The 23,954-nt window shown below is 35.0% G+C and overlaps 1 protein-coding gene and 1 long non-coding RNA gene across 2 annotated transcripts; one reads left to right on the top strand and one right to left on the bottom strand.

The window, feature by feature from the left end:
* Positions 1 to 4,552: 4,552 nt before the first annotated feature.
* On the bottom strand, positions 4,553 to 13,793 carry LOC126608897 (potassium transporter 5-like). Its single transcript, XM_050276914.1, has 9 exons — positions 13,575 to 13,793; positions 9,468 to 9,693; positions 7,403 to 7,651; positions 7,185 to 7,223; positions 6,750 to 7,010; positions 6,602 to 6,654; positions 6,184 to 6,298; positions 5,827 to 6,081; positions 4,553 to 5,718 (listed from the first exon to the last, which is right to left on the bottom strand). The coding sequence occupies exons 1-9, from the start codon at positions 13,740 to 13,742 to the stop codon at positions 4,715 to 4,717; spliced, it is 2,370 nt and encodes a 789-aa protein (XP_050132871.1). The 5' UTR covers positions 13,743 to 13,793; the 3' UTR covers positions 4,553 to 4,714.
* Positions 13,794 to 19,253: 5,460 nt separating this feature from the next.
* LOC126608909 (uncharacterized) lies at positions 19,254 to 21,022 on the top strand. The gene is made up of 2 exons (XR_007618020.1): positions 19,254 to 19,805; positions 19,906 to 21,022. It is a non-coding gene; the product is annotated as an uncharacterized LOC126608909 (long non-coding RNA).
* The last annotated feature ends 2,932 nt before the right edge of the window (positions 21,023 to 23,954 follow it).

Below are 23,954 nucleotides of genomic sequence, written 5' to 3'. Positions count from 1 at the left end.
AAGCCCAAACACAAAAAACAAATAGTAGATTTTCTCTTTGCCCTTTTGGGCCTCAAATCAGCAAGTAGAAATCCACACGGTGTGGTCCTTTCTAAACAAACATCAAATGTTTTTTTTTCCTTTCTTTTTCTTTTTCTTTTTCCTTTTTTTCGTTTTTTTTTTCTTTTCAAACTTTTCCAATATTTTCTGGGTTTTTTTTTTCCAGAACGTGAGTCAAGCAGCAGCGATGAAATCTAGGAGCGGGTGATTTTGCAAAAGGGCAAGGTTGCAGCTGGTGGGTCTGGTCAGTCAGATGCGGCAACAGGGATATGGGTACAGCAGGTGCAGCAGCGAAGTCAGCGGGTCATGGTGCGGACGGCGATGGACATCGACAGAATCAATTCAAGCAGTGGAGTCGTGATTGCAGGGTGGCAAGGAATGCAATGTCGAGGGGGCAAGTTCAATGACTGACAAACGGCGGTGCAAAATGGCTCCAGTGTGGCCCGACTCTGGTGGCTTAATTCCAGCATGGCTTCAGAAGACAAATTGATAACAACCAAAACAGATTAAATCCTGAAGGATTGAACTTGCTCTGATACTAAGTTGAATATCAGAGTGTGAGACAAACTAACGAACAAACTGAATATGAAACTTTAATAAACGGAATTGCCAAGGCTATATGAAACTTTAACAAACTAACTTCATAAAATAAACTAATACAATCACTACTATATATAGTGAAAACTCAAGCAAAACCCTAATCCTTAACAGGCAAGAAACTCTAATATCCTTGGCCCACAAGAAAACCATAAACAATAATAAAATAATAACTAATTTTCCAACACCCCCCGTCAAACTCATGGTGGTACACGTCATGAGTTTGCCAATAAGCAAATACAGATGCAAGCTCTGTTAAGTGAACACGACAAGACAAACTCTGTTAGGCGGACACGACAAGGCAAGCTTTGTTAGGCGAACAAGACAAGACAAGCTTTGTTAGACGGACAAGACAAGACAAGCTCCGTTAGGTGGACAAGACAAGCGAGCAAACAATCAAGCTAGCAAATAGGCAAACGAGCGAAAGTATTCCAAGTGGTGCAAGTGCAAGATTCCAATTCCAATGCCAGTGCGAACTCTCAATCAAACAAACTTCAATTCACCAACACATAACGTAACCCGAGCGATCACCAATTCAAGTACTCGAGTAATTGTTGCAACAACAAGCTCCAACAACAGGTTATTTCCATGATATCCGTGTAGGCCTTAAAAAGCCCAAACAAAAAAAACAAACAATAGATTTTCTCATTGTCCGTATGGGCCTCAAATTAGCAAGTAGAAAACCACATGGTGTGGGCCTTTCTAAACAAACATCAAATGTTTTTTTTTTCCTTTTTTTTTCTTATTCTTTTTTCCTTTTTTTTTTCTTTTCAAGCTGTTCCAATATTTTCTAGGGTTTTTTTTTCTTCCAAAACACGAGTCAAGCAGCAACGATGAAATCCAAGAGCGGGTGATTCTGCAAGAAGGCAGGGTTGCAGCTGGTGGGTTGGGTCAGTCAGATGCGACAGCGGGGATGCCGGTACAACAAGTGCAGCAGCGGTGTCAGCGGGTCATGGTGCGGATGGCGGTGGACAGCGACAGAATCGATTCAAGCAGTGGAGTCGTGATTGCAGGGTGGCGAGGAATGCAATGTCGAGGGAACGAGTTCAATGACTAACAAACAATGGTGCGAAATGGATCCAGCATGGCCCGACTCGGGTGTCTCAATTCCGGCATGGCTTCAAAAGACAAATTGATAATAATCGAAGCAGATTAAATCCCTAAGGATTGAGCCTGCTCTTATACCAAGTTGAATATCAGAGTGTGAGATAAACTAACGAACAAACTGAATATGAAACTTTAATAAACGGAATTGCCAAGAAGGCTACATGAACCAAAGAGACTACATCTTGACTGACTTGATAAAATAAACTAATATAACCACTACTGTATATAGTGAAAACTAAAGCAAAACCCTAATCCTTAACGAGCAAAAAACTCTAATATCCTTGGCCCACAAGAAAACCATAAACAATAATAAAATAATAACTAATTTTCCAACACCCCCCATCAAACTCATGGCGGTACACGTCATGAGTTTGCCTACAAGAAGATACGAATACAAGCTCTATTAGGCGGACACGACAAGGCAAGCTCCATTAGGCAGACATGACAAGGCCAGCTCAGTTAGGCGGACAAGACAAGACAAGCTCTGTTAGGTGGACAAGATAAGACAAGCTCTGTTAGACGGACAAGACAAGATAAGCTCCGTTAGGCGGACAAGACAAGCGAGCAAGCAATCAAGCAAGCAAACAGGCAAATGAGCAAAAGTATTCCAAGTGGTGTAAGTGCAAGATTCCAATTCCAATGCCAGTGCGAACTTTCAATCAAACAAACTTTAGTTCACCAGCACACAACGTCACTCGAGTGGTCACCAATTCAAGTACTTGAGTAATCGTTGCAACAACAAGCTCCAACAACAAGTTATTTCCATGATAGCCATGTGGGCCTCAAAAAGCCCAAACACAAAAAAACAAATAGCAGATTTTCTCTTTGCCTGTATGGGCCTCAAATCAGCAAGTAGAAATCCACACGATGTGGTCCTTTCTAAACAAACATCAAATGTTTTTTTTTTCCTTTTTTTTTTCTTTTCAAACTTTTCCAATATTTTCTGGCCTTTTTTTTTTTCCAGAACATGAATCAAGCAGCAGGGATGAAATCTAGGAGCGGGTGATTCTGCAAGAGGGCAGGGTTGCAACTGGTGGGTCGGGTCAGTCAGATGCGGTAGCGGAGATGCGGGTACAGCAAGTGTAACATCGAAGTCAGCGGGTCATGGTGCAGACGGTTGTGGACAGCGACAGAATCAATTCAAGCAGTGGAGTCGTGATTGCAGGGTGGTGAGGAATGCAATGTCAAGGGTGCGAGTTCAATGACTGACAAACAACGGTGCAGAATGGCTCCAGCACGGCCCGACTTTGGTGTCTCAATTCCGGTATAGCTTCAAAAGATAAATTGATAATAACCGAAGCAGATTAAATCCCTAAGGATTGAACCTGCTCTTATTCCAAGTTGAATATCAAAGTGTGAGATGAACTAACGAACAAACTGAATATGAAACTTTACTAAACGGAATTGCTAAGAAGGCTACATGAACCTAAGAGACTACATCTTGACTGACTTGATAAAATAAACTAATACAATCACTATTGTATATAGTGAAAACTAAAGCAAAACCCTAATCCTTAACGAGCAAGAAACTTTAATATCTTTGGCCCAGAAGAAAACCATAAACAATAATAAAATAATAACTAATTTTCCAACACCCCTCGTCAAACTCATGGTGGTACACGTCATGAGTTTGCCAACAAGCAGATGCGAATGCAGGCTCTGTTAGGCGGACACGACAAGGCAAGCTCCGTTAGGCAGACATGACAAGGCTAGCTCAGTTAGGTGGACAAGACAAGACAAGCTCTGTTAGGTGGACAAGATAAGACAAGCTCCGTTAGGCGGACAAGACAAGCGAGCAAGCAATCAAGCAAGCAAACAGGCAAACGAGCGAAAGTATTCCAAGTGGTGTAAGTGCAAGATTCCAATTCCAATGCCAGTGCAAACTTTCAATTAAACAAACTTCAGTTCACCAGCACATAACGTCACTCGAGTGGTCACCAATTCAAGTACTCGAGTAATTGTTGCAACAACAAGCTCCAACAACACGTTATTTCCATGATAGTCATGTGGGCCTCAAAAAGCTCAAACACAAAAAACAAATAGCATATTTTCTCCTTGCCCTTATGGGCCTCAAATCAGCAAGTAGAAATCCACACGGTATGGTCCTTTCTAAACAAACATCAAATGTTTTTTTTTCCTTTTTTTTCTTTTCAAACTTTTCCAATATTTTCTGAGGGTTTTTTTTCTTTCCAAAATGTGAGTCAAGCAGCAGCGATGAAATCTAGGAGTAGGTGATTCTGTAAGAGGGCAGGTTGCAACTGGTGGGTTGGGTCAGTCAGATGCAGTAGCGGAGATGCGAGTACAACAAGTGCAACATCGAAGTCAGTGGGTCATGATGCGGACGGCAGTGGGTAGCGATAGAATCAATTCAAGCCGTGGAGTCGTGATTGCAGGGTGGCAAGGAATGTAATGTTTGGGGTGCGAGTTCAATGACTAACAAACAAAGGTGCGGAATGGCTCCAGCGCGGCCCGACTCTAGTGGCTCAATTCCAGCATGGCTTCAGAAGATAAATTGAGAACAACCGAAGCAAATTAAATCCCGATGGATTGAACTTGGTCTGATACCAAGTTGAATATCAGAGTGCGAGATGAACTAACAAACAAATTGAATATGAAACTTTAATAAACGGAATTGCCAAGAAAGCTACATGAACCGAAGATACTACATCTTGATTGACTTGATAAAATAAACTAATACAATCACTACTATATATAGTGAAAACTAAAGCAAAACCCTAATCCTTAACGGGTAAGAAACTCTAATATCCTTGGCCCACAAGAAAACTATAAACAATAATAAAATAATAACTAATTTTCCAACAAAATTAACATATTGAGAAACACGTACATTATGCAAGATCTACCACTCAAGACACAACCACTAGTTTCCTCACACTGGTTTTGGCCCCAAAGTACTCTTAAAGAAAGACTTATTTGTTCATTTAAGATCACAGATTCACAAACACTGATCTCATATCTCATAGGTCATTCCAACCCTGAGAAGCCTAGTCCGTGGGATTCTCATGATTTGCTCCCCTTGCCTAAAGTTTTTCCTCAAGAAACTGTAGACATGGTTGACAACTATCCTCTTGAACAATGACGAGTTCGCTTCTGCCACCACTTCTGTCTCTCCCAGCAGATAAACTATGCCTTTCTCCATAGCCTCTTGCACAAACTGCATTTCCTCGGCAGCTCCTTTGACGGGTGCAGAGACTATTCGATTAGATGTTGACCTAGCAGTATTGAATGATAGAATGCGCCCAGATGAAAGACGAGGTTGGTTAACTTGTTGAACTGATTCTTCAGCATTGAATGACTGTCCAGTTGAAACTGCCTCGTTTGTTATTTCTCCATCATGAGCAAAGTGCTCATGGCGGATAAATTCTTTCAAATTCTCAACTAGTTGTTCCTCAAACTCTTTGGGTTCCTCCATTCTGTCATTGTAACCATACCTAGCTACACAACGGAACATTCGGTAATCTCTTGGCTCCAACTGTCGAAATAGAAACCTTTCCTCCAATGCCACTTTGCTGAATGGAATAGGTTTGATCGACACAATAACTATAAGAGAGTGGATGGACGGTATGTTGTTAACAAAGTGAGAAAATATAGGGGGAATCCCTTGCACAAGCTCAGAATATAGAAGTCCAATTCCTGGCACACGGTTTATGTTGGGATCAGAGGCCAATTGTTTCATGTATTCACTAGAAACCTTATTCTTGAGCTCGAACATGTATCTTTGATGGTGCACATAATGCCAAATCCCCATGATTACCATAAGGAAAAAAGAAAAGACCAGAGGAAGGTAACCGCCGTGAATGAATTTGTACATCACCGCAGATGCATAAACCACCTCGATACAAAAGAACACCATAAAGAACAGACCAATCAACCATATGCTAGTTTTCCATATCACTAGCATTATTAGAGTAAGCAAACATGTTGTTATCACCATAACACTAACCACTGCAATTCCTGCATCACGAAAGTGTTATGTCAAGCAATCTATAAATTTTCTGTATTACAACTTAAATGTTAGTACACTAGATAGTTACTTCAGATAATGCGTTTTGTTGTGCTTACCATACGCATTGCCAATTTTTTCCGTGGTCTTAAAGGCTGCAGTGACTATTACACAAGCAACCATGAGCAGGTAGTTGATCTCAGGTATGTATACTTGACCCTCATACTTTGCAGAGGTATGAACAACCTTAACTCTTGGAAAACAACCCAAACTTAGGGATTGAGAGATAATTGAAAATGCTCCAGTTATCATAGCTTGGCTGGCAATGATGGCAGCTGCTACCGCCACAATGAACGTTGGCCAGTACAAAGGGTCTGAATTTACATCCCAACGAAGTTAGTCAACTAAGTAATCGTTCAATCATAGTCAACTGTAACCACAATAAGAAAATTTCTGATATGGGCAACTATAATCACCTGGTATTGAGTCATAGAATGTGTTCTCCACCTTCCCTGGGAACTTTCTGAGGAACGCTGCTTGCCCACTATATGCAATTATTAATGCAGGAAATGTGATGCAAGAGAAACTCACCTGCAAACGTATTACGGTGCAAAAATGTTGGTTACTTACGGAGTTACCTCGCAGAATGTGATTGAGAAATGGGATTGGAAGACTGTTTAATTGTTTTCCTTACTAATCCAATTTATTTAGTGTATTAATTTTGGACATTGCCAACGCAGTTCTCTACTATTAAATTATTCATCTCTAGCTTAAAATTAGTTTTCTTTAGGAGAAATCAATATCAAATCCACCTATTTCATAAATAAAAAATATTCGATCCAGGTATAATTCTTGGCGTTATGAAAAAAATTTAAGTACGTAGGTAATACTTACTTGGATTGCTTTGACACTGAAGTGACCCAGATCAGCAAACATGGCCTCCGTCCCTGGTTTAGTTTATTTAACTAGTTAAATCCATATATTCACAAGGAGATTAGGTAAATTAAAAGTACACAAAAGGAGTTAATAAATATATATTTACCAGTAACGCAGAGAAATATTCCTCCAAGGGATACCCATCCCTTTTTCCCATTTCTTCTAAAGAAATCGATGATGTATTTTGGATTGAATGCACGTAATACACCAATGTCATATTTGAATAAGTTGTAAAGTCCGATGCCACCGATGAACATGAACCACACCAGGATAATAGGTGCAAATGTGAATCCAACTTTATCAGTGCCAAATTGTTGAACAGCAAACAGTAAGATCAAGATTGCTATAGAAATCCCCACAACAGCATCTGGATTGTTCTCAGTCAATGTTAGCAAGTGCCAGAAACCACTAACAGAAAATATATGGGAACCCTATAAAACTTGTATATATGCGCATGTTTTTTTGTTTTTTTTCAAACGCAAGATATTGGTGTGAATATTTGTAAATAACTGAGCTACATGCTCTTTGCATATTATATTACCTGAGCCTAGTGACTTGATCCCGCTCACAGCAGAAAGAACTGCAGGTAAATGATACCTTTAGGTCAACAGTTGTCCAGAAAAAAAATATGTATTTGTACATTTAGTTACCCACATACTGTTATGTATATAAATTATCCATAAGGTATTATTATTAATTAGTTGTTCAATAAGTAAGGAAGCCCAAGGTTGTGTGCCAATTTAAATACTAGCTACTTACCTGAAATGCAAGGAGTAAGAACCCCATCTCCAATAACCATTGAAGTTCCCATAATGGTGACAAGGAAAAGGATGTATTTGGCAATCTTACTATTCTCGAGCTTCTTCTTGATGGTTTGGGATCGTTTTAACTCGTTGGACGGTTTTTCAAGTTTGTAGTTAGATAGCTCCCTGTCTTCTGGTTGGTTATTTGGAGTTAAGCTCACCTTTGCATGTCGGCACATCAAGGAATACAGTGCAAATGTTCCCCCTACAAGTTAATATACTCAATTAGTTTGTTAAGGTAATTAATTAATGATGAATTTATTAAGTTAATGACGATGACCTGACAATTTCTTGCACGATCCAATAATCTGAATTGAAACGACACAAAAATAACGAGTTTTGGATCAACACGTTAACTAATCAGGTCGTTGTAGGGTCATCTGTTAATAACTCGTTAATAACGGGTTCTTATCAGGTTTATCCCCGAGTAACCCGTTAAGAAAACAAGTAGTTTGATAATTTTAAACTACTAAAAAAACCTTACTAGTTACTACAACATCCATATTATTTAATCTCACATAAGTGTGATTAAAAAAACACATTTAAAAAGTCATAATAATTAATTTATAAGTATAAAAAAAATGAAAAATATGCAAACGCTCGTGATTATATCTTTTATGCTTTGACGATATATACATTGTTGTTTGGATTTTTAAAACCCTACAAACCCTCGTAAACAATATTTTGGGGGGAGTTCAAAATAAATAAAAAATCATAATAATTAATGGTGTTTTTTGTTTGAGTGCATAATATTTTTAAAACCATCTAAACCCTCATTAATAGTGTTTTTTGTTTGAGTGCATAATTAATAAAAATTCATAATAATTAGTGTAGAAGTATGAAAAATGTAAATATATATATATATATATATATATTTATAGATATAATCGCTTCGAATGACAAGCTTTACAACTTTCGTGAAGAGGTCAACATTGAAATTCTACACCATAATCCAAAACCCTAGATTTATATGTAACTGTCGATTGTTGTATACACTCTATTCTTCTCACCATATTTAAATTTTCTTTTTAAAAAACATGATCTTTTGGCGGATGCAGAAAAATGGACGGTTCAGATCGTTGATATTATGTCCAGAGATTTACGGTCAACTGAAATTTGAGGGATGTTATATAGTTTCTAGAGACTTTATAAACTCAAAGAAATATTTTCATTAACTGTAAAAGTCTAAACGTAATATTAACGATCTGAATTGTTCATCTTTCTGCATCCTCTAAAATATCATCTTTTCAATAAAGAAAATCTGAAAAGAAAAAAAAACGGTGAGAAGAATGTAGCATAAACGTAAACGACAATCAACAGTTAAACTTAAAACTATTATTTATGGGATTATGGAGACGAATTTCGGAGTTGACCTCTCCACAAAAGTTGTAGAGTTTGTCATTACGATCGTTTGAATTTTTTTTATTTTTTTATTTTTACATTTTTAACACTTCTACATTAATTAAAAACTATTAAAAAATCTTACTACAATATAGCCATAGGATTTAATCTCCCTTCATTTTGCATATCCTTAAATATTTGATATTTTGTAGTAATGTACTAATGTTTTTTCATTAGACTTTTATTTTGGGTATATAATACTTGAAAGACAAATATGTTTTTATGTTTGAAGTAATATTTATATGAAAAAATATAGTATGTAGATACTAATTTAGTGTTACGCTTTTCATTTGATTATTTATTGAAGTAAAATATTTTTTTTTAACGAGTAACGGGTGGGGTCATATTACTCGTTAATATTAGCAGGTCGAGTTCAGGTAAAATCATATTACCTGTTCATTTTAATGGGTGTTACACAGCACGACCCGTTAAGATTGAGTATGTTATGAAAACGACACCAACGCAGAAAACACAACACGACCGTCAAGTCTAAGTGTCACGTATGCGAGCCATGTATGAATGAGATTAGACGTCAAATATAAAATAGAAAAAGAAAAAGAAAAAGAAAAAGAAATACCATCACATCACTTAAAACAAAGTTTGATGCTTATCAATCTTACCATCACCATTGTCATTAGCCCATAGCACGATGAAGACATATTTAAGTAGGGGTACGAGCGCTATGGTATAGATGATGAGAGACAATACTCCTATAACATCGTCAGTGTTGTCAATACCATCAGTGAAAGTGCTAGCATACACATAGAGCGGAGACGTCCCTATGTCCCCATACACAATCCCCATGCTCTGAAATGCCAAACTCAATGTTCTCTGCCAGTTATTTACCTGCAACAAAAGTGGATCAAAGTATAAATTTGAAGAAGTCTTACTATTTGCACCCAGGGCCGGTCCAGAGATTTTTGAGGCCCGGGGCGACGCCAAAAAAAGTGCCCTAACTTCATATAAGAAAATTATTTATTTTCACACGTAAGACATTGATAAAATTATACTTAGAAAAGCACTTCAAACTCAATAATTTAGAAACACAAAAAGACTAATTTATTTTGTATTGAGAGAAGAAAACCAAACAACTCTGGGCTTATAAGTAGATAGATGATGAGTTTTGTTTTCCATTTGAACTTTGAAAGTGTTTTTGTATAAATCATGAGGTGTTTTTTCTTATTTACTAACCTTGTCAATATGGGACTAAAAAAATAATGATGTTTTCGAGTCTTTAATTGATATGTATTAGTAATGAATGAGCATTAAATTAAATATTTTGATAACACGTCATATAATTTACAAATTTGCGCTAAAAATTTGGTCTACGTATTACTCATTGTTGAAGATTAGACTTGAATTGAAACGAATATTTAAAAATAACAACCCACATAACTACTAGCTAGTAACTAAAAATAAATTAACAACCAAACAAAAATTTGTAAAAATTGAAAAAAATAAACATGCACATAGCGTTTCGAACTTAGGACCTCTTGTTAATTTTAAACAACAAAAACCATTGCTTCTAATTAAACTTCTTGATCCTTTAACCAAATTTTATAAATTTATACTCTTATGAAAAGAAATTTGTAAAAATTAGAAAGTAAATAAGCACATGTGGTGTTTTGAACTCAAGACCTCTCATTATTTTCAAATGACCAAACCACCTCTTCTACTTAAATTTCTATGTCATTGAACCAAGTTTTATAAATTTATACTCTTATGAAAACATATATAAATATACCACCCTAATAATTTTGGTGCCCTCAATATTTTTGGGCCCTGGACGGTTGCCCTGCTTGCACTGGGCCTGGGCCGGCCCTGTTTGCACCAACCTATTTGATCACTTGTCATACTATATAGTGGTGCAACTTGGGCGGGTTGGACGGGTTAGAAAGTCAATCTAATCCTAACCCAACTTTTACAATTCGGGATCGGATTTGGATTAGATTTTAATCGGGTTCATTTGGACTCAGGTTTAATCGGTTCGGGTTTTCTTGGGTTGGATTCGGGCTGCAGAAAAACAAAGCTAGTACCCAACCAGACATAGATTACAAGCCTCCTTCGAGCAAAAATCAAAGTGTGGCTGCCATAAAAACAATTGCTTTCAGCAACTCCATGCACTTTTCTATCATAATCCATCAAAAGTCACTAGTGAATCCTCCACAAAGGTGCAAAGGTCATTGAGAAGCATGTTACACAGCTCAACCTAATCGGTTTTGGTTAATCGGGTTGGGTTGGGTTGGGCAAATGATCAACCCAACTCAACCCAATCAATGAATGGGCTGAAATTGAGTTGGGTTCGGGTAGGTTATAACTAAAAAAAAATCCGCTTGTTCGGATTTAAAATCGGGTTGGACATAGGCGGGTTCAGGTTGGCCCAACCCAAGTTTCACCCCTAATACTATATATAGAAAATTCTATATTTCAATCCCTAAAGAAGATTACTTTTAGAATAAAATCGTGTATAAAATTAAAAACTAACTTAGTCCTTGGCATTTAATTTTAACGTTCAAATATTAATTAGGTTATAATAATTATTGAGCTTTTTGTGCGTAGGTTATATAGTTATTTCTATAAACAATAATAATAGTAATTGTGAATTATTATTAAGTTCCAATAATAAGAAAAGTCAGTTATTATCATCTATTCTTCATTGTGCGTGAATTTCTCTATATATATGTATATGCATATTACGTACTTAAATATGTACTATAGTTACATACCGACACATTTGTACCAAAACTTATGTACCAACATTCGTACCGAAACTTATATACTTCAAAACTTATGTACCGAGACTTTCGTACCGAAATTTATATACCTATGTAATCGTACAAAAACTTATGTATGATACAATCGTACTGAAACTTATGTACCGATATAGTCATACCAAAACTACGTACCGATACAATCGTACCTATGGGTTTTTTAAATATAAATAGTTTTTGTATTGTTGTTGACTTTTTAAATTATAAGAAATTGAATTTTGAATAAATTTTTATCTATTAATATGATTGGAGCACAAAAAAAAAATTATGGTTGGATAGAAATGTGTAGTAAATTTGCTATAAATATTTTTTTTTAGTACAACGATATATTTTACACTAAAAGGAGGGGGAATTCGGCTAAGCCATGCAATGAGCAACTTAATAGGGACTTAAATTAGATTTATAAAACCATCCATGTTAAAATCTAAACAGAATCTTATTTAAACACTAAAATCTAAAAGCCCCTACTATATATTGGTATTACATAACAAGATAATACCATACATGAATAGTTGAGATTGTTGTAGCTCATAAATTGGGGTATTTTACATCAATAAAACTAAAACAGCGATCACTCAAAAAAAAAAAAAAAAAATTGAAGAATTGGTCATTTGATACTGGCATATTTTGAAAGTGGATCTTTTGGACCTTTCGAGCGATTGGATTTGAGTAGCTAGCTTTGGTTTGGCATGTTAGTTTTGAACATGTGTGATGATTGACCTTGCATGTACTGATAAGTGATGATTACTTTTTATATTGTCAATTAATTTTATGGTAAAACTAACTTTATTTAATGATCATATTTACAAGAAAAGTTGCTATGCAACAAGCCAAGCCAAGTCTGAATGCGGAGGAATTTTTCAGGGTGAAGGGTATACACACAAGCATGGCAGGAGGTGTTCCCAGTATTCACTTATTGACACCTGTAAAATAACAATTAAAATAGAATAACTCTTTTAAAAATGAATTATTTTTAAAAAATAAAGAAGCAGTCCAGTTCCCGAGATAGACCCACCACCCTTTCTCCTTCTTCCCCATCCGTGCCGACTACCATTGCCACCATTCCTCCCGTAAAACCATCAATTTCATCTTTACAATTTTAGTCATGCTTTATCATTTTTTCGATCAATCAAATATAAAAATAATTTAAAATAAGAAAAGAAAAAAAAAAAAAAAAGGATTAACCGATGGGGATTCCGCTGACCTCACAAGCCCTTGAATCGGAGGCCGGCGACAACAGATATGAGGGTGCCTTGACTATCCTCGGGTTACATGTCGACATAAGAGTAGGAAAGAAAGAAAGGGAAGAGTGAAAAAGGTATTGGGTGTCGCCGGCAGAGTCACAGGGCGACGGTTGAGGTGGGTGTTTGGCATAGAAGGGGTAAATTTAGAATACAAACTAGGGGTAGATTTGGAATTCAGATAATAAAAAATTCTGGTTACTCAACAGAAAATTAAATAACGTGGCAATTTTTTAATTGAAACGGCTAGGTGTCACAGCTTTATTTGTTGGGAATTCCAAGTCAACTTATGTTCGGATACATAGAAAAATTTCTCATAAATGTGGACGGATTCCAACAAATTTCAATATTTTATGACGTTTTAGATATTTAATTATATGTTTAATTCATTTCCAATTAAAATTCATACGGTTTCTGGGGTTATGTTACATTAAATTGGTCATTTTGGCTTTTAAATTGTAACCTTATTCAGACTATCAATTAAATTTTAGAAGTTTTCTAAAATCTTTAATAGATTTCATATTGCTAATGGATTTCACCTTATTCTATCGAATCTGATCTTGTTCAAATCTGCTTCTCGTACTTTTTTGCTTTGTCGGAGATGGTAAAAATATTTCAAGTAATTAACTAAAACTTTGAAATCCATGCAATATGATGCATGGTAGCCTTGACCTAGAAAAGAAATGATGCATGGTAGCTAATAACCTAGACTGACCTGTGAGCCGTGCCTTCCATTCATGGACACTCTTCCGGCCTCCAAATTGAGAGAGTCGACATGGCGCAACTTTGCCCATGATCCTTTTCTCTCCTTCAGTTGCTGGTTCGTTATTTCTTTTGCTTCTTCTGTCTCCCCCTCTGTCAGGATCACCACTTTCTCCGCCATCTCTTCTTTGTTTTTCTACTACTCTTCCTGCACTTGTCCATCTACAAACTCATTGCATGTCGTTTTATAGGCAAAATCAGACACGGTTAGGGCACTGATTCAACTTCTGACGTGCTACGTACCGTGATTTATTTATTTATTCTTCATCAACCTACAAATTGATTTTTGTAGACGTTTCATTTAATCATTATTGTTTCAATTATAAATTTTTCGGGTTTTCCACCGTACTTTGTTTTTTTAAGTGCCCACCACACGTTGTTGGACTCACAAAGTCGCATATTCTCGTATTTTAGAGTAATTTTTTATGCATTACATTTTGTTGTCATTTGTGGCAATTAGTTTGTGTTATGCCGCTAATTACGATTAACATCTATTTAGACAAAAATTCAAGCCGATATACCATTTCTCTTTTGGTAATCATGCACTAAATTGAGTGTGTCGATCTAAACAGTTCCATAGCTATTTTTTCCATAGCTATTTTGTTTGTACTACTGGAATTGTACAAAGACGGTTTACAAACGTAATGCATTTCTTGACAGGTCCATATTTTCTATATTCATTTTGTTTAAGGGAGAAGATACTGTACTCTAAAGAAAAGGGAAAAGATATATAGTAGACATAACTAAGTATTCAAAGGGGAATCGCACTGAATCACTATATATATGAATCAAACCTCTTTTTTTACAAGTAAAGAGTGTCGCCCACTTAGACCGTAAGTAGTATTAAACTTATAGTTGGTAATAGATAATATAATATTGTTAAGAGCTAATTATGGAGCATTTGACCAACTAACTGCAAATCTCGGAAAAAAAAAAACCTCTTAGTCTAATGGAGCGTTTGTTGCACCAGACTATCTTGGACTGGACTAGCTTCAGAGATTAAGCTGGATATACTTGGCTTGGACTAAGTTGGATAAAAATTATGAAGCATTTGGTGCAGCACTGGACTAAGAAACAAAACAATAAAAACATTCATTTTATTTGATTATTAAAATTTTATTTTGTAGGTATTTCTATTTATAAAAACCTAATTAATCCTAAAAATATTTGTTTGACCATTTATTAATTTACTTTTGCCCTAAGAAAAACTAAAAAGTAAGAAACAAGAAATGAATTAACATCAGTCATCTGCCCTTCTTCATCGCAAAGAGATACGAACTCATGTTCATCAAGCAAGTAAGACCATTGTTTCTTTCTCAAAGCCGTTCTTCTTTGGGAAGCAAAACCCATGAAAATATTTTATTACTGTGGAACAAATGGGAGAGTACCTAGTAAATTAATCAAACCCAAAGTCATAACTTCAGTTGAACAACATGAAAAACCCAGCCAAACCCATAAACTTTCTTGCCATAGAACACAAGAGAGAATGTTTTCTTTATTCTGCAATATCTGATCAATGGGTTCAATGGGTTTCAGAGTCAATAACGAGAGATAAAAATCTAGCTAATGGGTTCCAGATCAGGGGTGGTGGCGACTCTCAGTGTGACCTAATTTTGTAGGAGATAAAAAAAAATGGCAATGTAGGAGTTCGTGGAAGCACTACTACGAAACCATTTATTAGTGTCACTATGATAACCGACAAGAAACTTATATTACTGTTGGATTTTAAGCAAAATCTGACGGAAAATGGATGCAGTGGCGCATACAATAAGCGACAGAATTGCCAGTGTCAGAAAATGAATTTTTTGACAGAAAATACTCTAAAACCGACAGAATTTGTGTCGGATATAACCGACAAAGAATTTATTAATAATGAGTAAATAAAAGCATTCTATGTCAGATAAAATAGATTAATAAAAAAAAATATAAACCACCACCTGAATCTTTTCTTTCTCTTTCAAGCTAGCCTCCCTTGCATTTTTCAGCGAACGGATCTCGAGTATTCCTGCAACAAAACAACCAGCGAACAGATTCGTGAGCACCCTACACAAACTACCCCTAAACTTTATCATTCTTGCAAATCAACAGATCTTCGACATGCAAAACCAACACAGTCAACTGAGGGCATGAATTTTTAATTTAGATTTTGATCAGTGTTTTGTCTTTCTTGCGTGATGACGTATCCAAGCTTTGGAGTCCACTTTTGTGCATACATCAGAACACGGATGGGTGTAAAAATCACAGCATAAAAAAACTTTGAAAATAAAATTAGAACCGAAGTTTGGGGGTGATTGCGTTTTTACCTAAAGGTGGGGGAGTCATGGATGATCCGCCATGGATCTGGAACTTTTGGGTGTTGGCACGCCTCCCTTGTTGTAGATCCGTGTACGCTCGCAAAAAAAAAAATGTTGCTTGGATGTGTTAGTTATTTGATTTGTCCATGACAATAAACTCAATGGAACTCCATGGCAACAAAATGAGATTTTTACCTTTGACTTAGGGGTTTCGCTACCGAAATCCAGTGCAAATGATTGCTTCCATGAACGGGACCAAGAGCCATGGCGGCATGGATTACAGTTTCAGATCGAGAGAAATGGAGGTGAAGGGTTTGTGTTGAACAGCAATGAAAACTAGATTGTGTGTAGGTTGAGAGTTATGAAGACATTTCTCATGGTTGATGGAGGAGCGGTTATGGCTTCTACCAAGGGTTTGTGTTGATTTGAGAAAGGGCTGAGAGAAATGAGAAGACCTTTTTCGGTTTCTCGAGAGAGAATAACCTAGGGTTTCTAATTACACTCAGAAATGAAAGCAATGAGAGAAACCTATGGTTTTTCATTTGGAATCCTAGGGAGATCCTTTTCCTGATGCACGACACGTGTGTGCATCCTAAGCTTTTGGGCTTACCGAGGACACTGTGGATATTCGCGGAATGAGTGAGCCGTGTGGGCCCTGGGCTCAAGGTCATCAAAAGCTGAAATGTGAATGGGTGTAGTTGCTAGGGTTTTGCAATAAAATAGTAAAATAATCAATTTTTGTCGGTTATAACCGCCAGAAACTAAAATAATAAAATAGTCAATTTATGTCGGTTATAATTGCCACCATTAACTTAAAAACCGCCGGAATATGTTAAAAATATTTATAAAAAAAAAAGAATTCAAAAATACTGGCGGTTGCATCTGACACTAAATATCTGCCAGGAATTTATGTCGGATATAACCGACATGATTTCATTGTTATCTGACGCTAACTAAATGATGTGTCGGATATCTTTTATTCAACATAATGGCTTATTAAACCGCCATTATCATCTGATACCTAAAGTTAATATTGTAGTAGTCAAGGGGGCTACGACGAACGCTGCTTTCTGTGAGAGCATGAAGTTGTAAGCGAGAATAGTCCCGGTAACATCATGCGTTCACTCGGGTTTAGAAAATGCGACTTAGTGAGGCATTTAGTTGACATGAGTTGGACTTAGCGTCATTGTTGCTAGTCTTGTCCCACGCCAAACAGAGGATTGCAATGCCGGCTAAGCCAGTCCCCTCTAAGGAGGCCTAACAAACGGTGCCCAAGAGATTCCAAGTTTAATTTTTCAACCCTCACTAATAAAAAAAAAAAAACATCGTAACTTTGATGTTTACCTTTAACACTACATTCATCTTTATAATGCACGAGTCTAGGATGAGTTTGAGGGCGGGTTCCTTATTTGTATTATGAATTTTAAAATTGGAAATAAAAAATTGAGTTAAAAGATTCAAAATAATGGAAATGCAAATTTAAAAAAAATGAAGAAATATAAGATAAACATTTGTTTTGATAGAAAAGTACGAAAAATAATTTGTGTTTAAAATGTGGTGATCAAACTAATGAGAACATGGCCATATTGAATTCGAGGCACCTAGAAGAATTCATGCCAATTATACATACAAAAGTAAGAAATATTATTTTATCAAACATTATTGCTATGATTACCAATATTATATCCCACATAATTGGTGAAAGTAAACCGATAGCGTCTTGAAGTACGACATCCACAAAAAACCTCCATGTTTGATAAAAAGGTTAAAGGTGTAAAACAATTGAAAAAAAGTGTTGAAAGAATCAAAGATATACGCAGTTTTTCAATAAAATAAATACATATGCAATTTTTCAATTCAAAATAAATATTAAAAAAAACGAAAGAGAATGAGATTATGAAGGAACATGGGACATAACACCCTAAGCTTTGTTTGACGTCCCTTATAATCGGAGGTAACGCCTTCGCGAGGATTTGCAATGATTACCAATATAATCCCTTATAATTGGCAAGATCGTAAATCTTGATTGGATAATACTTGCATCCCATAAATGAATGCGCATATTTTTACTTTATAGACTATCACTACAAGAAAAATAGGCTAAGAACACAATTGATATGTGTCCTTTGCATTTTCATTGAGCACAAATATATATTGGTGCTCTTAGATGTCAATGAACACAAAACTATCACAAATATGCTTTCTGAACAAAAAGGCACATTAGTTAGTGTCTAAACAAAAATGTATTTGTGCCTATTAAATTTTGAACACAAAAGTTTGTGTCACTATTTATGGATATCCGTAATACTAATTTTTTATTAATTTACAAAAAAAAAAAAAACATTTTCGTGCCCTCTAATTTAATATATTTAAATCATTTGATTTTATAGGCACAATGTTCGTGTCTTCCTTTACCAGTCTACACACCAATCATATTTTAGTATTAGTTTTTATTGATCAAGGTGCCCCACACACACACACGTTTCATCACCATCACCTGGCACATCCGCTGTTTGGATCAAGTGGATGTTTTCTAAATTTAATTTCCTGTTCGATACTTTCTGTTGTCAAATTATAGGGCTTTACCAATTGGATTAGTTCTTGAAAAAATTACAGAGTCGAAATTTATTCGAATAAGAGTCAACAAACCAATAAAATTTGTTTGTCAGCTATTTTTGTCTTTATATTTAGCACACACAAAAAATTAGACTATAAAATAAATTATAAAATTGTGGTAAATAATGGTATGGGGCTGTTTAATGCTATGCAGTGTTCTAGTCTCAAAATAGGCTAGCAATAATGTGGTTCAAATTCGCATTTGGCGAGAATCAAACCTAAAACCTCTTACTTACAAGTGAAGAGGAATACCATTAGATCGTAGTACTAAGTGACATGTTTTAGATTTACGATGAATCTACAATGAATGCTTGTTAGATTCTTATCTTTTTCAGTTGCTTTTTAGATTCTAATTTTCCTGTAGGTTGATTTTTGATACTTGATGATATGATTTTTGTCTTTATCATAAGTGTTTATATTTTTTTACTGTATTAGAAGTCCTTTATGCAGTGACACATAACAAAAAATTATGTCTGTATGGTCATCTGTCTAATTAACCGTACAAAGGTGTAGTGGGTCTTTAGGTAGACAAATGACACAATTATAAATCATTCCACTTCCTATACAGCAAAAGAATATGTTGGCACAATTATGGATTTGTGCATTTGAATTATTTTAATATTGTTTATGTTTGAGTGGTGTGCCGTGGGACCCACCCACGTGTGAGTCCCTCTTCCCCGTGCAAACCCCCTCATTTTCACCTTACTTCTTTCTGCCATCCCCACTCCTGTCTCTTTGCTCCCTCTGTTCCTCTTCTCTCTTCTCCCTCTGTTCCTCATCCTTCTTTTCTCTCTCTTGGCTCGCTTCTACCCCGAGCAACACAACCACCACGTTCTCCGGCGATTTCGAACACCAAATCACCACCATCCTCGTCCCAACCTCACACTAAACACGGAACTAGAACCCAGAGTCTCAAAACTTAGACTTGAACCTCAAATCAAAGAACCAGAGCTCCGTCTCGAATCCGAGAGAGTTTCGGCGAGTTCATTGCTTTCCCTACCGAAGTAAGGTCCGAAGTCACTCTTCACTTATTTCTCTCATATTTAAGGCTCTTCCCTCATTTCTTCCAAGCAAATCCCAGCCGTGCCATCAGAATTAGTAGAGCCACAACCCAAAATCACTTTCATCGTTGCAGATCCGTTGCATCCTCCTGTATTTTTTTTTTTGTAACGCTGCAACCCAAAACTCATAAATTGTAAATCTAACGCAACCATGGAGTCTTAGCAATTCCTTGAGCTTAGTACCACCTCAGTGCTGCAATCGACACCCAAAAGGTAAGCCTTATAAATCTCCTTGTACATTTCTTGTCCATTAACCTTCCTTGTTCAGTCTAATCCGTTAAATCCTCATACATGTGGTTGCTTCTCTGTGTAGGACTTTCTCTCCTTCATCTTCACTGCAAATCCCAACGCAAATCCGTCTATACAAGAAGTGTCTCATAGATCCTTACGCCCTCGAAGGTAAAATTCATCCCTGCAATTATTTGAGCCTGTACTTGGCTGATCTGTAAATGTGCTGCTTGTGCATGCCGAAAATATGAATTAGGCTATGTCTCGCATAAATCTGTGAAAGTAGTCCTTTCTGATTTCAGCGCGTTCATGCATCAGTGGTTTTAGTCTACTGTCTGCAAGCTCATGAATGTGTTCTGTATATTGCATGTCTCCATTGATGAACACATGAGGTCAATTTGTGTGTAATTTGAGATGGAATGTGGAAGTGGTTTGAATTTATGGTGTATTTATTCTGGTGTCTGACGACTATACTTAAATCACATGACTCTAGATTTAACATTCTACCTACTTATATCATGAATACAATTTTTAAGAATGAGTTTTCAAAATTGCAGGTGATATTGTGAACTTATTCAAATCATTTTAGAGAAAATACATCTACTTTGATATTCATGTATTTTCCTTTCATTTTCGTTGTTCTTGTAAGTTGTGTGGTTTCTTTATCTTTGAGGTTTTTATTCATAACCTTAGCAGGAAGAGGCCCATATTCTATATAGAACGGCTGATTAATTTATTTGTGGAACAAGATGGGATGAAGTAAAAGCTTTCTGGGAAAAATTCAAGTGTTCAGAAATGCTTGTTTTCATTTTTCATATGAATTGATTGTTTGTAGAACTAAATTGTAAAAGCATTTTTGTAATATTTGAATTTTTTATTTTAATATTTTACCTATTGGGCACAAAAACAAAACTGTGTTAACATGGCTTGGAAAAAGTCAGTGTTGTCAAACTGTCAGAGCTGAGACACAAAAGAACCTCTATTTGTGCTGAGCTTTTTGGGCATCAAAGACCATATTGTGCCCAATGGTCAAGGGTGACGACCATAGAGGGCACATACACAAAGATAATAGCTGCATTGTTACTATTGGTCTATGGGCACAATTGTTGGTGCTTTTTGGCCTCAAAGGGCACAGATAATTTATTGTGTACAATGCTCATTTTTGTTGTAGTGTATATAATTGGAAACCATTCATTTTCTCAGTCTTCATTTGAATATCATCCCTATTAAAACATCACTTGAATCGGAGGTAACACCTTCATGAGGATTTGCAATGATTATCAATATTAAAACCCTTATAATGGCAAGATCGTAAAACTTCTTTGGATAATACTTGCATCCTATGAATGAATGCATATATCTCACTTCTTACGAATAACATATTTTTAATATATATATATATATATATATATATTATATATATATATTATAATTGTAACTGTTTATTTTTTCGGTCTTCTGTCTTCAATTCAAATGATTTTGTGTAGATATGATCTCCAATTCAAATGATAGGAGGAGCATTTGAACTTGAGACCTCTTACAATATATTACTAAATTTGATTTTAAAGAGCACCAACTTAACTTAACCTACAAACTAGAATGCTAGCTGCCCTTCCCATTTGCATTTCCCCACTTATCTTTCTCACTCAATGACAGACTTTTTTTACACTTAAATGTATTAAATTGTATATAATTGTTTTTCATTGTCTTTCCACCTATGCCCTAATTAAATTCAAATGCAAACCAAATTATTGATATTATCCAACTGAAATTTTCCTATCTCATTTTTTTTAACATACAATTCCAATTTTTTAAAGACTCCTTTTATTTCTTCTGGTTTTAGTCTCACTTCTTCCTTTTTATTTATGTTTCAATTGTTCTTGACACCTTTTTTCCCATTGTGCTTGTTCCATCCAGACGCTACAAGAGAAAAAAAAATTGAAAGATTGTCTCTCATATAAAAATTTGAACCTAATCCAAAATTATCGCAATTGTACCACAACATAAAACTTGAACATTATTTCAACACTTCAGTACTTAGCTTTCCACACTCTAAAAAAATTAACTGAACATTTTCCATTTGATGCAAGACCATCACATTGTTGTTATCTTCTGGTGCACGCAAGTCATTCTACTTCCCTAACCAAATAGTATAAATTAGCATTAAACCTTATCTTACAACCCTCATAATTTGTATAATACAAGGAAAATAAGCGATCTAACCAACTTACCAATTCATGTCTATAAGGGTCCTTAAAGAAGGGAACGAGAGACTAAAACCAGAAAAACAAACAAAAAAGAAGAGTCGTTAAAAATTAGAATTGTATAAAAAACAATACACATAATGAGATATGGAAAAGTCGGTGGATAATATTTTTATGATTTGGTTTACATTTGAATTTAACTAGGGCATTGATGACCACTCAGTACTACGGTATGGTGGTATTTCTCTTCACTTGAAAGTCAAAGGTCTTAGGTTTAATTCTCGTCAAAGACAAATTTGATCCACGTTATTGCTATTCTATTGTAAGGCTAAGCATCACCTCATTCTCTCCTTAATGTAGATAATATAGTTTATTAAAAAAAAAAAATTAGGTTCTCATCCTTTCTTTTGCTACTCCATTGATTAAAATCCTATTTCTTTTCAATTTTTGATCAAGGTCCTTGGGTATTAATAACATCATTAATTATTTCAATAATAAAATATTTTTTTATGTCTAAATATATTCATTTAATGTTAAAAATGTTACAATTAGTATATTTATATTTATGATTAATTTTTTATCATATATTTTTAGTTTTAGTTTGTACCTATTTTTAATTTGTAATTCTTTTTTTAACTTGTACCAATTTTCTTTTCGGTTTTAATTTGTACCCATATATTAATTTCTTTTTGTGCCCATATTTTTTCAAGTTTATTTGTATTTGTACCCATATATTTTTTTTGTATTTGTACTTTTTATTTTGCTAAATGTACCCATGCTAATTATATGTAACCATTCATGTAAAACTTTTTAATCTTAAAATGTACTCATTCTTAAATATACCAATTTGTTATATGTAAAACATACCCTTTTTTATATAAAATCTATTCAATTTTTTTTCTAATCCATTTTTAAACTTATATGGGTACATTCTTTTTTCTTTGATTTTAAAATGTATCCATGTCAAGTTTAATCGAAGAAATTTACTAATGTTATTAAGTCTAATATCTTTCTTTTTTTTGTGATTTTGAAGAATGTACCCATGTTTTGATACAATAAATTTTTTGGTTAATTTTGATGAATGTACCCGTGTTTATATATATATACACACACACACACAATAGTATATTTATATTTTAATATTTTTAATCCCACAAATTATAGTTTTTTTATTTAAAATCTCATTTATATAAACAACTAAAATTTTTAATTTTTAATTAAAAAAATACAGTAATGTACATAGAAATAAATTATCACATTAATTTCAAGGACCTTGATCAAAAATTAAAAATCAACAAGAATTCAATCAAAAAATATTCATAACTAAGGATCGCATCCAAAGTCTCCCTTAAAAAACAATACTAAGCTTGTACTTGGTTAGCTTTGCAGACAAGGCACAAGCGTGCATAATTTGAGTGCTTATGTATCGATAATTCAATGCTTAAGCACCAATCATATTAGTTGACCTTCAAGCAGATCAAAACAAACACATTTGACTTAGCTTCAATCATTTTTAGGTTATTTTTAATCAGTTCCTATCATGCAAATCACTTTGTCGCGTCGGGGCTCAATGATAGAGTTGACTTCATATCTTTCACAACCCCCAAAAAAAAAAGAGTTGACTCCTAATTAAAAATTAATATGTGATCTTTTATTCCAACAGGCCCGACACAACACTTGAAAAAACAATGTGATTGTTAATGGGTAAACTAAATATTATATCCCTTAGATTTGGGGTGATTTTCAAAATAGATCATGAGGTTTTAATTCTTCACATTGCATGTATCAGTTATACTTTTTATCTCTATAAATATCTAATCCTCTATCAAATTAATAGATTTTTTTTGTAAATGTAATGCAAATTTGGCTTATACATTAGCCCATTTAAAACTCTTAAACTCGTTATACCAACAATTCAATAAAGGGTCAA

Source organism: Malus sylvestris, chromosome 16 (assembly GCF_916048215.2).
Source record: "Malus sylvestris chromosome 16, drMalSylv7.2, whole genome shotgun sequence".
In the NCBI taxonomy this organism is placed as follows: Eukaryota; Viridiplantae; Streptophyta; class Magnoliopsida; order Rosales; family Rosaceae; genus Malus; species Malus sylvestris.
The sequence above is the reverse complement of the archived record's forward strand: the minus strand, read 5'-3'. Positions and strand labels throughout refer to the sequence as shown.